A 12,951-nucleotide genomic window follows, 5' to 3' on the forward strand; every position below is an offset into this window, starting at 1 on the left:
TGTTCCATTAGAAAAAACACAACTTTGATGTGTAACTTTTTTTGGGGACACCCTGTATAATTCTATATATTTTTATAAAATGCTCAGATAACCTACATACGCTGCCAAAATTTCATTTCGATATAAACTACCGTTCTCCTTGGAGCTTCCGCGGCGTATGAGAGGCGCGGATCTTTTATCGTTTTTTTTTCTCTCGTTTTTTCCCAATTTTTTCAGATAAAAAAATATAAAAAAGTTATAGGGGCGAACCAATTTCGAGATGCACACGGTATATCAAATCTGGAATTTCATTCAATGTTTTGTAAAAATTGCAAAAATATATTTTGAGAATTGGTTAGGTTAGGTTTAATACAATTTGATAAAAAGGTTGAAATATGACATTTTTTATCAATAAAACATCTGTTTATAAAAACATTTTTATTTAAACAAATAATCTAATAAAGCATTCTACATTTAAGGGTATCTACATATATATTTCTCTGTACATAATTGTTACATATAACATTAATACTTAATCATAAATTATTATTACATTTTATAGGCTTAGAACATGTGTACTTTACAATTTTATTGCTAAAGTAGAATGTTTTTACAGACAAGAATATAACGTACATTTTTACAGATTTATCATATTTTTATAACATGTAGGTACTTTTTTCATTAAATACTTACTATTATCATATATCGCTAGGTAACTAAATACTACATCAATGTTATAGTTAAACCAAATTTCTGTTTAGTTATAAAACTCAAAAAAATTAGTTATGCTTGACAGTTTAAATTAAGAATTTAATAAAATATATTATAACTTTTATTCTAACGGATATTAAAAAATGGGAAGTTGCTATAACATAATAATTTTAAAGTAAACTGAGAAAATTCTAGTAGTGTTAAACTTATACAGGGTGAGTCTTAAATATATGCAAATATTCCCAGGGCTGGTAGTTCTCGAGAAAAGTCCAAAACGAGTTTTCGATTAAGCCCAAAATCGAAATATTACACCACTAAAAATACTTTCCACTCAATTAAGGTTTGTATATTTTTATGTTATTAAATGGTAAGTTAACATATTTTTATCATATTTTATACAATTTTAAAAAGTTTGAAGAAGAGTAAAAAATACTGGGGTGAGTCTTAAATAAGTGCAAATATTTTCAGGGCTGGTAGATCTCGATAAAAGAAACATATTCTCTTTTTACTATTTTTCAGATAAGTCGAAAATAACCGAGTTATTTAAGTTTGAAAATTTAAAAAAAAATTTGAGAGCCACCGGATTTTTTCTGTAATTGTATCCCTTTTAATGCCGTAACCATAGAGTAAAGCCGTAACTATGGTAATATCCTTAATCTAAGGTAATATCAGAGATTAAGAAATTATACCGTGGGAAAATTTGCGGTGAACAGGCAGTCCTAAAAAGTTTTCGAAAACTATACAGGGAAATTTAAAAGAAAATGCACGATTTTCAACATCTTTTTTTGCGAAAAAAACCTCATAGACGTGTTTCTGGGTTCGAAATATACTAGCCCTGAAAATATTTGCTCTTATTTCAGACTCACCCTGTATAACATATTATATAATACACTACGTATTTATGGAGTCAAAGTAAGTTCACTGGACACAATTTATCTCTATATAGAAATGAATTCGTTTGTCCGTTAGAGGACAACAAACTTTGAAAACATCACATTTTTTCCGATTTGAATGATATTTTGGGTGTCTATATTTTGCTAAGTGCTTTGACATTTGACTTGTACAGGGTGGACCATTTTGGTTGTTTCTATAGGGTATCTAGGAAACCGTAAGAAATATTCAAATTTTGATACTGCAGTCTCGGGTTATTTTTTTGAAAAAATCGCAATGCCGCAAACGGATCGTGGCTATCTAGAGATCGGTTTCGAAGCTACAGGGGGATTCTCAAATATTGTACTTTTGGAAGATGTTCGATAGTTTGTTTATTTCAGTAACTACGCAAAAATGAATTATACATTCTAAAGGCACTTTTCTGTGTAGAATGCAGTGGCGTAGTCAGACTTTTTTCGAAAAAAATATTTTTTGAGATATTAACAATACTTATGTTTTTTTAAATAGAACCCCCTGTATATTTTTAAATTTTCTTATTGAGCTTGGCATGGGCTTCCCGAAAATATATAACACTCTATATTTATTTTCACTATTAACCTAAACATTTCAATTTTTTCTTAAAATATCCACTAAGTAGATAGTAGGCCGCGCCGAGTAACAAAGTAAACGGTTGTCATTGTGATCGGAACATACCTTTGATGGATGCGGGACATTTCATTTCAACAGATTGAAGTGTGCGTATTTTAAATAATAAAAAAATGAGTAAATTTGAAAATTTTGAGAAATATAATATGTTAGAATGTTATATTGAGTCTAACAAACATGAGCAAATAGCATCTGATTTATATTTTGGATCTTTTCAAAATCCGCGTCCGAAAAATTATCACAAAGAAGATGAAGAAAATCAATATATTAATGTCCTTGGAGCCGTAACACTAGATCCAACAACATCAAGTAGAGCTATTGAAATGCTGTTAGCGGCAGCGTGCGGAGACGGTACCAACTCTGTCTAGATAATAATGGGCAGCAGTCTGAACATTTAATGTAGTCTTTGTGTTTTTTTAATTTTTATATTAACTGAGAAGCCCGATTGAAGTAACCTGTTGGGTTTGTATTAAAATATGTTCTTTTGTTTCGGTCACACTTATTTTTTATTTGCCTCGTATTTTTCGAATTTATTTAATTGCTAATACATGGATTAATCGGAAAGTAGATATTCGCTTGTTTCCTTTAATACTCGGCATGACCTACCAAGAGGAAAGTCGATATCTTTAAATAAATTGGAATTTTAAAGTTAATAGTGGAAATAAATATATAGTGTTATATTTTCGAGAGGCCCATGCCAAACTGAACTAGGAAATTTAAAAATATACAGGGGGTTGTATTTAAAAAAAACATAAGTATAAACATAAGTTAATATCTAAAAAAATATTTTTTTCGAAAAAAGTCTGACTACGCCACTGCATTCTACACAGAAAAGTGCCTTTAGAATGTTTAATTCATTTTTGCCTAGTTGTTGAAATAAATAAACTATCGAACATCTTCAAAAAGTACAAAATTTGAGAATCCCCTTGTAGCTTCGAAACCGATCAAGATAGCCACGATCCGGTTGCGGCATTGTGATTTTTTCAAAAAAAGAACCCGAGACTGCAGTATCAAAATTTGAATATTTCTCATGGTTTCCTAGATACCCTATAGAAACAACCAAAATGGTCCACCCTGTACAAAAATCAAGAAAAAGTACGGAAAGGTTAGGGTTGGTGTTTTCACCTCAACCAACAATGGCCCTTCTAGTATTTACTACATTTTTTGTCTCCTATAAAAAACGCCACCACGCATAGTTTTTGAGGAAAAATGATTTTCCGAAGCTGCCTTCCAAAAAATGTTTTCTTTCACATCAAGCCATGGAGGCGCATAAAATCTATTGTTGGCAAAAATATGGAATTTTGCGTTGGTATCACAAATTGTATTTGACAATAAGCTCCATAAAAAGTTTAAAAAAATAATAAATTTTAAATTACAAAATCTCATTCAAATCGGAATAACGGTTCTTAAAACATCTGAAAAAATGTGTATACGGGGTGTCCCAGAAATAAGTGAAAGTATTTTAACTGGTAGTATAGTTCAACACCAGAAACACGCCTATGAGGTTTTTTCGCCAAAAAAAAAATTGACAAATTTTTTGGAATTTTTTTTAGTTAAAAACATAATTTCTGGATAATATGGCAACATAGGTATTAGATTAAATTTACATGAAAGAAAATCCAGAAAAGATCCAGTGGTTGGTTCTCAAAATTTTAGCAAAAAATCATTTTTTTGGAAATTTTCAAAGTAAAATACCTCCGTTTGTTTTACTGACTTATTTGAAAAACGATAAAGAGAAAATATTTTTTTTTATCGAGATCAACCACCCTTTGAAATATATGCACTTATTTCTGAGACACCCTGTGTTTTTTTAAATTTTGATGCCCTTTAGCGGACAAACGAAGCACTTTTGTATATAGGGAAATTAAAATAACTTTGGTTGCACATCATAATACGACCACCAGCAAACTCCATGAGACGACGCATGGTGTCATTGATGACGTGCACCGAAAGTTGTTTTAATTTCCCTTTAGAGGTAAATTGTGCCCAATGAACTAATTTGATATTGGGACACCCTGTATACTATGACATCCATACTTATCTGTGACAGTCTGTAATAAATATAAAAATCTTGCAGTAATAATTAAATTTTCACTTGGCAAATTAATAAATTCGATTTATTGTATAACCATTATAGAACTTATTTTTAATAAACATATTGATTTTGAATATAAAAATAATTCAAAAACCACTGCATATGACAAAAATATCTAACCAGAAACCAGATATAGGGCTTTTTCAAAACGCTGTGTCACCCTGTAGAGAAAAAATGTCTGTTATTATAATAATAAAATATTAACTAATAACCAATTATATAGAATAACCAATAAAATAACAATAATATTATACGTAATTGTGAAATCAACTATTGGCTCCCCATGCACTAGATTATTTGGCCTGCTGTTAGTTGATGTCGACATTTTTGTAAATAAGTTTTGCTCTAAAATGTTCAACCATATATTCTACAGGGTGGCCCGAATTGTATTTGGGATACTTTTGCAGCATATTCTCCAGTTGAAAATAAGTAAAAAAGGCCGTATAAATTCATGTCCTAAAATGCTTCGTTTCGGAGATACAGGGTGTAGAAATTTCATTTTCATTTCTTTTTTTTTCCAATATATTTTTAAAAACAGACATCATAGACACCAATTTTCATCCAAATATCGACTATAGTTCAGAAATTATTAGGAAAAAAACGAAACAAAAGTAAAACTTCTACACTCTATATCTACGAAATAGAGTATTTTAGGACATGAATTTATATGAACTTTTTTACTTATTTTTATCTGCAGAATATGCTGCCGAAATTTCCCGAATACAATTCGTTCCACCCTGTTTAAATCAATAATAAATACCCTCTAATTTACTAAATCGCCTATTAGTGTAATTTGTTTACATGCAAATTGCACTTCAAAGATACTACCAAAAATTGTGGAATATACATAATTTACAATTTAATTTACATTCATAATTTTCCAATATAACGACGCAATTAAACCAGAATCCTACATGAGCTCTGCATGTTTTCGTTTGCAGTTTATTTGTATGATTTATTTTATTAAGCATTATGTTTATCAACATTACACCATTCAACAAGCTTTTATATTTTAAACGATTTTAAAAGCTCATATTGGATTATATTTTGATTTCGGTTTTTCTAGTATCTCTTTAATACGTAGGGTTTTAAAGTTTTTTAGCTTTTATAGGGAAAATAAAGCTATTTATAATGTTTTTCCTTTGTATAACCAGAAATTTTGAAGCATAAAACTATGATTTTTACGAATAATTTTATCAAGCGTTTAATATTACTGTTAATTACTTTGTGATATGCTTACAGTCTATAATATATGCTACAGTTAAGGTCCGATATTCGGTTAACATCGACATTACCCGGTTAATCTCGAGAATAACACACAACAAAACAACCAAAAACATAAACAAACCCAAACATTAACCTGTTAATGTCGACATTAACCTAACATCGGACTTTAACCGTAACATATACACATAATATAATGTATAAATGTTACGTTTAAAGTCCGATGTCCGGTTAATATCGACATTACCCGGTTAATCTCGAGAATAACACAAAACAAAACAACCAAAAACATATAACCTAACCCCAACATTAACTTGTTAATGTCGACATTAACCGGACATCGGACTTTAACCGTAACATAAACGTGTAATATAGGTTTAGGAAAAATAAAATTTCAATATGGAATGACATACAAAAAATTAATTGAGAAGAGGAAAGATATTAAGAAGAAATTAGAGAATGCGGTAAAAAGAGTAGGTATGTATGTTACGGTTAAGGTCCGATATTCGGTTAATATCTACATTACACGGTTAATCTCGAGAATAACAGACAACAAAACAACCAAAAACACAACCAAACCCAAACATTACCCTGTTAATGTCGACATTAACCGTAACATATACATTAAAATATGTAGTTCATTTCTTTAAATTATAGATCAAGTGAAAATATTTTCTGCTGAATTTACCCATTAATATCTCCAGGATCGGACTATACCATCCTGGTCAGTTCATCTGCGTGGTCTGTATTTTAATGTCTGCGACATAGATAAGTATAAATGACCGGTTGACAGACAGAGAGACAAAATAAAAAGCTGCATACAGTGTTGCCGGTTTTTAGGAAATATGTGTTGAAAAAAATAAAACTATTTTAAAAACTTACTGAAATGAAGATAATATATAATATCTAAGATAAAATATCTATTACTGCTGTAGTAAAATGAGTAACAAATTCTAAAAAATAAAGTTTCAACCGTACATGCAACATTTTTCGTACACGCCTCCTTGTGTGGTTTGAAATTTTGATGCAAAATCTGGCAATACCGCATAGAAGAAATGAATCAGCCCAATTTTTATCTCTTTTTTGAATACATTTGATTTTCCATTAAGCTGTCTACATCACTGTTTTAACGTTAAAATCCAGACCACGCAGTTTCGATGATCAGATCAGTATAGAACTCAAAATATTATAGTATGGAAACGTTAGACTTCTTGGGGTGGCTATCGTTCCACTGCAACCTTTTCTATTATGGTCATTATTTACAAGACAAGCTTCACAGCACAACGACGCTGATCTAAGATATGTATACAAATCAGATTTAAACAGAAAAATGATAGGTTTAAACTAATTTATTAAAAAACATTTATTAACAAAGATATTATTAAATAATTATATATACAGGGTGTCTCACTTAAGATGGATACAAGCCAATATCTTGGTTGTTTGTTGAGCGATATTTTTCATTTTTGGCAGGAGGCTGTATGGCTATAAGACGTACATTTTGCTCAGGGTAAGAAATGCGATACCTCATAGACGTACGTTTTAATGGGGTTTGATATTTTTCGATTCAAGAGTAAACTACCCTTAGGACAATGTTTATTTCAAATCTGATAAATAATATTGAATCCTCAAGTTCTAATTTTGATAAATATTGATACAGGGTGTGCTATTAAAATAAGACATTTTTATTTTTATTATTATTTTTTTAAGTACTTACGACGCCACTGGATAAACAACTGGTTTATTATCAATGACCAATTATAACCAATTATTAATTAATAATCGATTTAAGTTTTCAGATAGCTTCCATAATAATTAAGATACGATACAAAAAAAACTTTGTTTAGAGCATATTTTTCAAAGTTAATAGTGATTGTTTTAAATATTTAACTATTTGGAATTTTTTAAATATTTCTCAATAAAACGAATAAAAATAATATTTTAGATTCCATTGAAAACTGAGCTTTTAAATTATTTTGTAACTCATTTAATTCATTATATTAGCACACTTAAAAAACAATTTTTTAAAGTAAACAAAATGAATTGAAAATATTTAGTTTTTTGTATCGTGTCTTAATTTTTATGGAAGCTATCTGAAAACTTAAATCGATTATTAATTGATAATTGGATATAATTGGTTATTGATAATAAACCAGTTGTTTATCCAGTGGCGTCGTAAGTACTTAAAAAAATAATAATAAAAATAAAAATGTCTTATTTTAATGACACACCCTGTATCAATATTTATCAAAATTAGAACTTAAGTATCTTGGGTAAGGAGGATTCAATATAATTTATCAGATTTGAAATAAATACTGTCCTAAGGGTAGTTGACTCTTGACTCAAAAAATATCAAACCCCATTAAAACGTACGTCTATGGGGTATCGCATTTCTTACCAAGGGAAAAATATACGTCTTATAGCCATACAGCCAGACAACAAACAACCAAGATATTGGCTTGTATCCATCTTAAGTAGAACACCCTTATATACCTAATCATTAATAATAACTTATTAAATTATTGAGATTTTTTCGCCACATTTATTTATAGATATATGAGGTGTTTCAAGAAACATTTTTTTATATTAACATATATCCGATTCTTCTTTGTTTCGTAGCTACAGAGGGTTAAAGCCTTCATTTTTTTTCGATTTATTATAATTTTGAAAAAAATTAAGATTTTTACCCCCTGCTACGAAACAAACTAGAATCGGACCTATGTTGATATAAAAAATAAATCTTATTTTTATGTGAGGAATCTGAGAGATTGCATGCCATGAGAGATCGCACGTGTTTTTTGAAACATCTTGTATAATGCCAATTTGTTTCTGGTTCAATAAATCATTAAATAAAAACCCTTATCACAAAAATCATGGCCAACATAATCGTTTCATACAAACAATCTCAATTAAAATATTGTCTTCTGAACGTTACAAAAATAAACGTCTCTAATAATTTCTCCAACCAACCGCAAAGCCTTTTTTATTTATAGAAAAAATTGACTTCTGTCTCTACCTATGGTCTCTACCTTACATAAATCACGGCATATAAAGCAATCGGCAAGCTAACTCGCTTTGGCGGGAATGCTACGCGCATATCTTTGCGCACGCCGCCATTTGGGTGTCCAACAACAGAAAGTAGCCAGTGCCGTAGTTTTTGTCATCGACAACAGACTGTTACGGCAGATTTTAGTCAGCAACGTGCGGCTTAATTTATTTTATTTTTAAAATAAATTGCACTTGATACTCATCTCATCAATATCGAATAATAATACATTTTCTTTTTAGAGTCTCAAATACACTAGGATCTTCTAAGCCAGGTTTGATACCGATGTCATATATTAATTTTCTTAGTGTCTCTACACATGGAAGGCAAAATAGATTTGTCAAAAGCGTCTTGTATAAAATTTCGGCCCGAAAAAGTACCTGTAGCAGATATTTGCTAATTTGTGAATATTAACCCTATAAGATGTATCGTAGCCATATGGCAACATTAACAAAACCAACATTTTATTCCGTTCTCGCGACTAACGTACTGTCTTGGGCAACGTTGTTGTATGGCTACAAATATAACTCGAACGGAGTAGTAGGGTATCGCCATCTAGAGACATGATTTAGAATTTTTTTCTAAACAAAATGGTTGCGTTCTCTCAGCTGTGTGCATAGCGCGTAACGCAGTGTGTTATTATTGGTCATTTTGGTAAGTAATAGTTTGTTTTCAATTCTGCTTTTTGGCAGGGGTATTTTAGGTGAGTTTATCGCCCTAAGTCATACATCACTTATGTTTACAATACAAGTATTTAGGAGTAAAATAAGTTTGAAATTTGACGTAGACATATGGCAACAACGAACGTTAACATTTTTCTTTCAGATCAGTGTCGATATGGATTTGTCAAATTTTGCTTCTGTTAGTTGTTCCAAATTTTATGTGCAAAAGAATAAAAATGATATGCCTATACCTTACGTCCCTAAGAACTTACGGGATTCTAACCTATCGGGCTACAGCAGTTCTGAAGAAGAAGAAGAGATAGAAATTGGAAAAGGTGCGGGCGACCATATTCTTGCTTTTGAATCGGAGTCGGAAGAAGAAAGAGCTATGATAGATAAAGATATCGTCGTTTCGGATTCAGATATGGATAGTGATTATTCGAATATTGAAGAAGAGGAGCCAATAAGACCACCCAAGAAGAAAACAAAGAAGCAGACAGCTACTTACAACTGGACGGAAGATGACTTGCCCATGCATTTATTGTTACCCCCAGAGGTTCCACAAGTCGAAAATATAAAAATGCCTTTAGAGTACTTCACCAAATTCTTTTCGTTTGATCTTATGCAAAAAATAGTGGATCAAACTAATCTATATTGTACTCAAGTGACCGGTAGCTCTCTTGACCTGGATAATTTTGAATTTACCTCTTTCTTGACAATAGTTCTTACTATGGGGATAATAAAACTACCAGCAATTTTAGATTATTGGTCAATTCATACAAGAATACCACAAGTTGCAGATGCGATGCCTGCGAGACGATTTAAAAAAATACGCCGCTTTCTTCATTTTGCCGATAATTCCCAAATCACAGAAGAAACAAAAGATAGATTCTACAAGATACGCCCACTAATAAATAAAATAAAAGCAAATTGTCGACAGTTTCAACTCGAGAACCAATATTCCATTGACGAAACAATGGTTCCTTACAAGGGGACTTTTGCAGGCAATCTTCGTCAGTACATCAAAAACAAACCCCATAAATGGGGGTTCAAGTTGTTTGTTAGGGCAGGCGTTTCGGGCTTTATATATGATTTTATACCGTACCAAGGAACGCATACTTTCGATGAACTTCGCGATACACCAAACTAACTGAATGATGACGAAAAATCACTTGGAGTAGGAGCATCTGTGGTGATAGCGCTTTGTAAGAGTATTTACGAGAAACCAAAAGCTGTCTTATTTTTTGATAATTATTTCTCTAGTTTGCCACTATTTATATATCTAAAAAATCAGTTTGGCATAATGAGCCTTGGTACAATCAGGTCTAATAGGATATCTGGTTGTACGCTCATCTCCGATAAAGTTCTTCAAAAGCGAGGCCGAGGGTCATACGATTTCAAAACTGATAAGGATAAAAATATAATGATTTTGAAATGGGCCGATAACAAGTGTGTCCTGTTAGGCAGTACCTTTTGCGGGCTTCAACCAATGGGAACAGTTAAAAGGTATTCTAAAGCAGAGAAAAAAAAGTGGATGTGCGATGCCCCTCAATTATCCAGAATTATAATAAGCATATGGGGGGTGTGGACAAAGCCAATGCTCTTTTGGGACTTTACAGAAGTTCAGGGAGAGCTCGTAGATGGTACATACCATTATTTACATATATGCTAGACATGTGTGTTGTAAACGCGTGGATTTTATATAGATCCGAATCCGCGGCACTAAAACAAAAAGCAGTGGCCTTAAAATTTTTTAAAATGGAAATAGCGCAATCTCTAAAAGACACTGGGAAACCAAAAAGGAAAGGTAGACCCTCGTATGATACTCAGCCCAAAAGTCGTATAGAGCAACCAATCACACCACGACCTGTGGATGCTTCAAGGTTGGATAATACAGCTCATTGGCCTATGCACACATCTAAAGGCCGGTGTAGATATTGCACAAATGGGTGGTCTCGAATTGAATGTCAAAAGTGCAATATGCGCTTATGCCTTACAGAGAACAAAAATTGCTTTTACCATTTTCACCACTGAAGTATTTTTTTTTCTTAAGAAAAAAATGTGTTACTTTTTTACTGTATAACAAACAGTCGTTAATAAATGATTTCTATAAATATGGATGTTTTTTCTCCAAAGATAGTAAAAATACGGTCTTCAATTTATAGTGCCATTTTCCTATACTGTCAATGCAGATATCTTACCTCCGCAAGTTTCATGTGGCCATTTGGCTACAATCATTGTGTACTGCTAATAATCAATGTAGCCATATGGCAACCTATTCAAACTTCACTTTTCCTTACATTATAAGGGATTTCAAGTATCAGAATGCGTTCTATGACCATGACGCATTTGAGCAGAAAAGTATTATTTTTTTCGGAGCACGATTAATTATAGTGAACCTTATAGGGTTAATAAAGTTTGCTACGACCATTGATAGGCATAATTTGTACGTAGCCTCTTTATATTTTTCAATAGATATTTTATTGGGTATTAATTTTTGTTTGTAACTCCGGGCATGTTTTTGTTAGTTGCATGTTTTTTTAATTTTAAGTGTCTATTCTCTACAATCAAATGTTTAATTTACTTCTTCATTTTTACTTTTCGAGGAGTATGCGCGGTTAACGATTCCCTTCCTTTAAAGTTTCCTTTTGCCCTTCCCAGAAACAGTCGCGTACTAAAATAACGCCACATATTCGGTGACGTAAGTAAGTAAGTAAAGTTTTTCAACTTTTGCGGACAAATCCAGTCTACCGCAAGCCTTAAGCCATACTTTTGCTCTGAAAAAGGAATTCATTTGACAGAAAGTCAGTGAAAATTTAAGAATTTATACCGTGCTGGCAACTGTTTCTTTGGGTCGGTATTTACATGTGTGGAAGTAAATCGCGTAAGGATCTTATTAAGTCGGAGTGAGAGAAATACGACGGTGTGCTGTTGCGGCGTTGCCGGTAAGTCTTTCCCTATCAAGTAAAGGAAAATCACGATCGCAAACCGCTTATTTTCAAAAGACTTTTTTTTCGAAAAGATAACTAGATAAAATCATTAGATATGTTTCTGAGCATCTGAAATGGAATTATAAGGATATCTCTAAGGTGTCCATTTTTTTATAATGAGAAAACGTCAGTAATGTCGATAATTTAAAAAAAACTTTTTTAAAAATTTTAACACATAACACGCCATAACTTAACAACCACTTTAGATATTGAAACTTTTTTTTTTATTTTGAAGACCGGATTCTTTTACAATATATTTACAAGAAAAATTCGATAACGTTGTTTTTTTTTCATTCAAAAATTTTAAACAACTCATTCATTTACTTTTAGTGAATAGCAATTTTCAGCAATCGTGTAACTTTTTATTTATAAAAATTTTCACATACTGTCTGCGAAGAAAATATAGCAGAATTGTTAAGAAAGTTTTTGAAAAAACTATGTACAAAAACATATATACACCATTCCCTAGAACTCTAAGTACTGACAGAGGTACTGATTGGGTTGACTCGGTTGTCTCTTAGCAATGCGCACAGATTGTCGGTTTATTTCATACGTTTGGCACCGTGCTTACTGTTCTCTCTTTGTTCAGTACATTATAAACGCATTATACTCTTCTTACATACGGAAATCGTGACCCAAGACTAACCTTTGCCAGCCCTTAGTATAGACGAACATTTTTGTGTAGGACAGGCCTTTATATTTTAACAT

At 31.7% G+C, this 12,951-nt stretch overlaps 2 protein-coding genes across 2 annotated transcripts in view; one reads left to right on the forward strand and one right to left on the reverse strand.

Annotated features, from left to right (window-relative positions):
- Window positions 1-6,620: 6,620 nt before the first annotated feature.
- The window catches only part of LOC115891494 (zeta-sarcoglycan), a 116,966-nt gene continuing 110,635 nt past the window's right edge, over window positions 6,621-12,951 (reverse strand). Inside the window, exon 7 of the mRNA XM_030911960.1 lies at window positions 6,621-6,839. The gene's annotated coding sequence lies outside the window, so the exon portion shown is untranslated. The remainder of the gene's footprint in view (window positions 6,840-12,951) is intronic.
- On the forward strand, window positions 9,429-10,403 carry LOC115891417 (piggyBac transposable element-derived protein 3-like). Its single transcript, XM_030911859.1, has one exon. It carries the CDS (start codon window positions 9,429-9,431, stop codon window positions 10,401-10,403), a length of 975 nt encoding a protein of 324 aa, XP_030767719.1.

The sequence above is a fragment of the Sitophilus oryzae genome, unplaced genomic scaffold (genome assembly GCF_002938485.1).
Source record: "Sitophilus oryzae breed Bouriz unplaced genomic scaffold, Soryzae_2.0 scaffold_1181_pilon_pilon, whole genome shotgun sequence".
NCBI lineage: Eukaryota > Metazoa > Arthropoda > Insecta > Coleoptera > Curculionidae > Sitophilus > Sitophilus oryzae.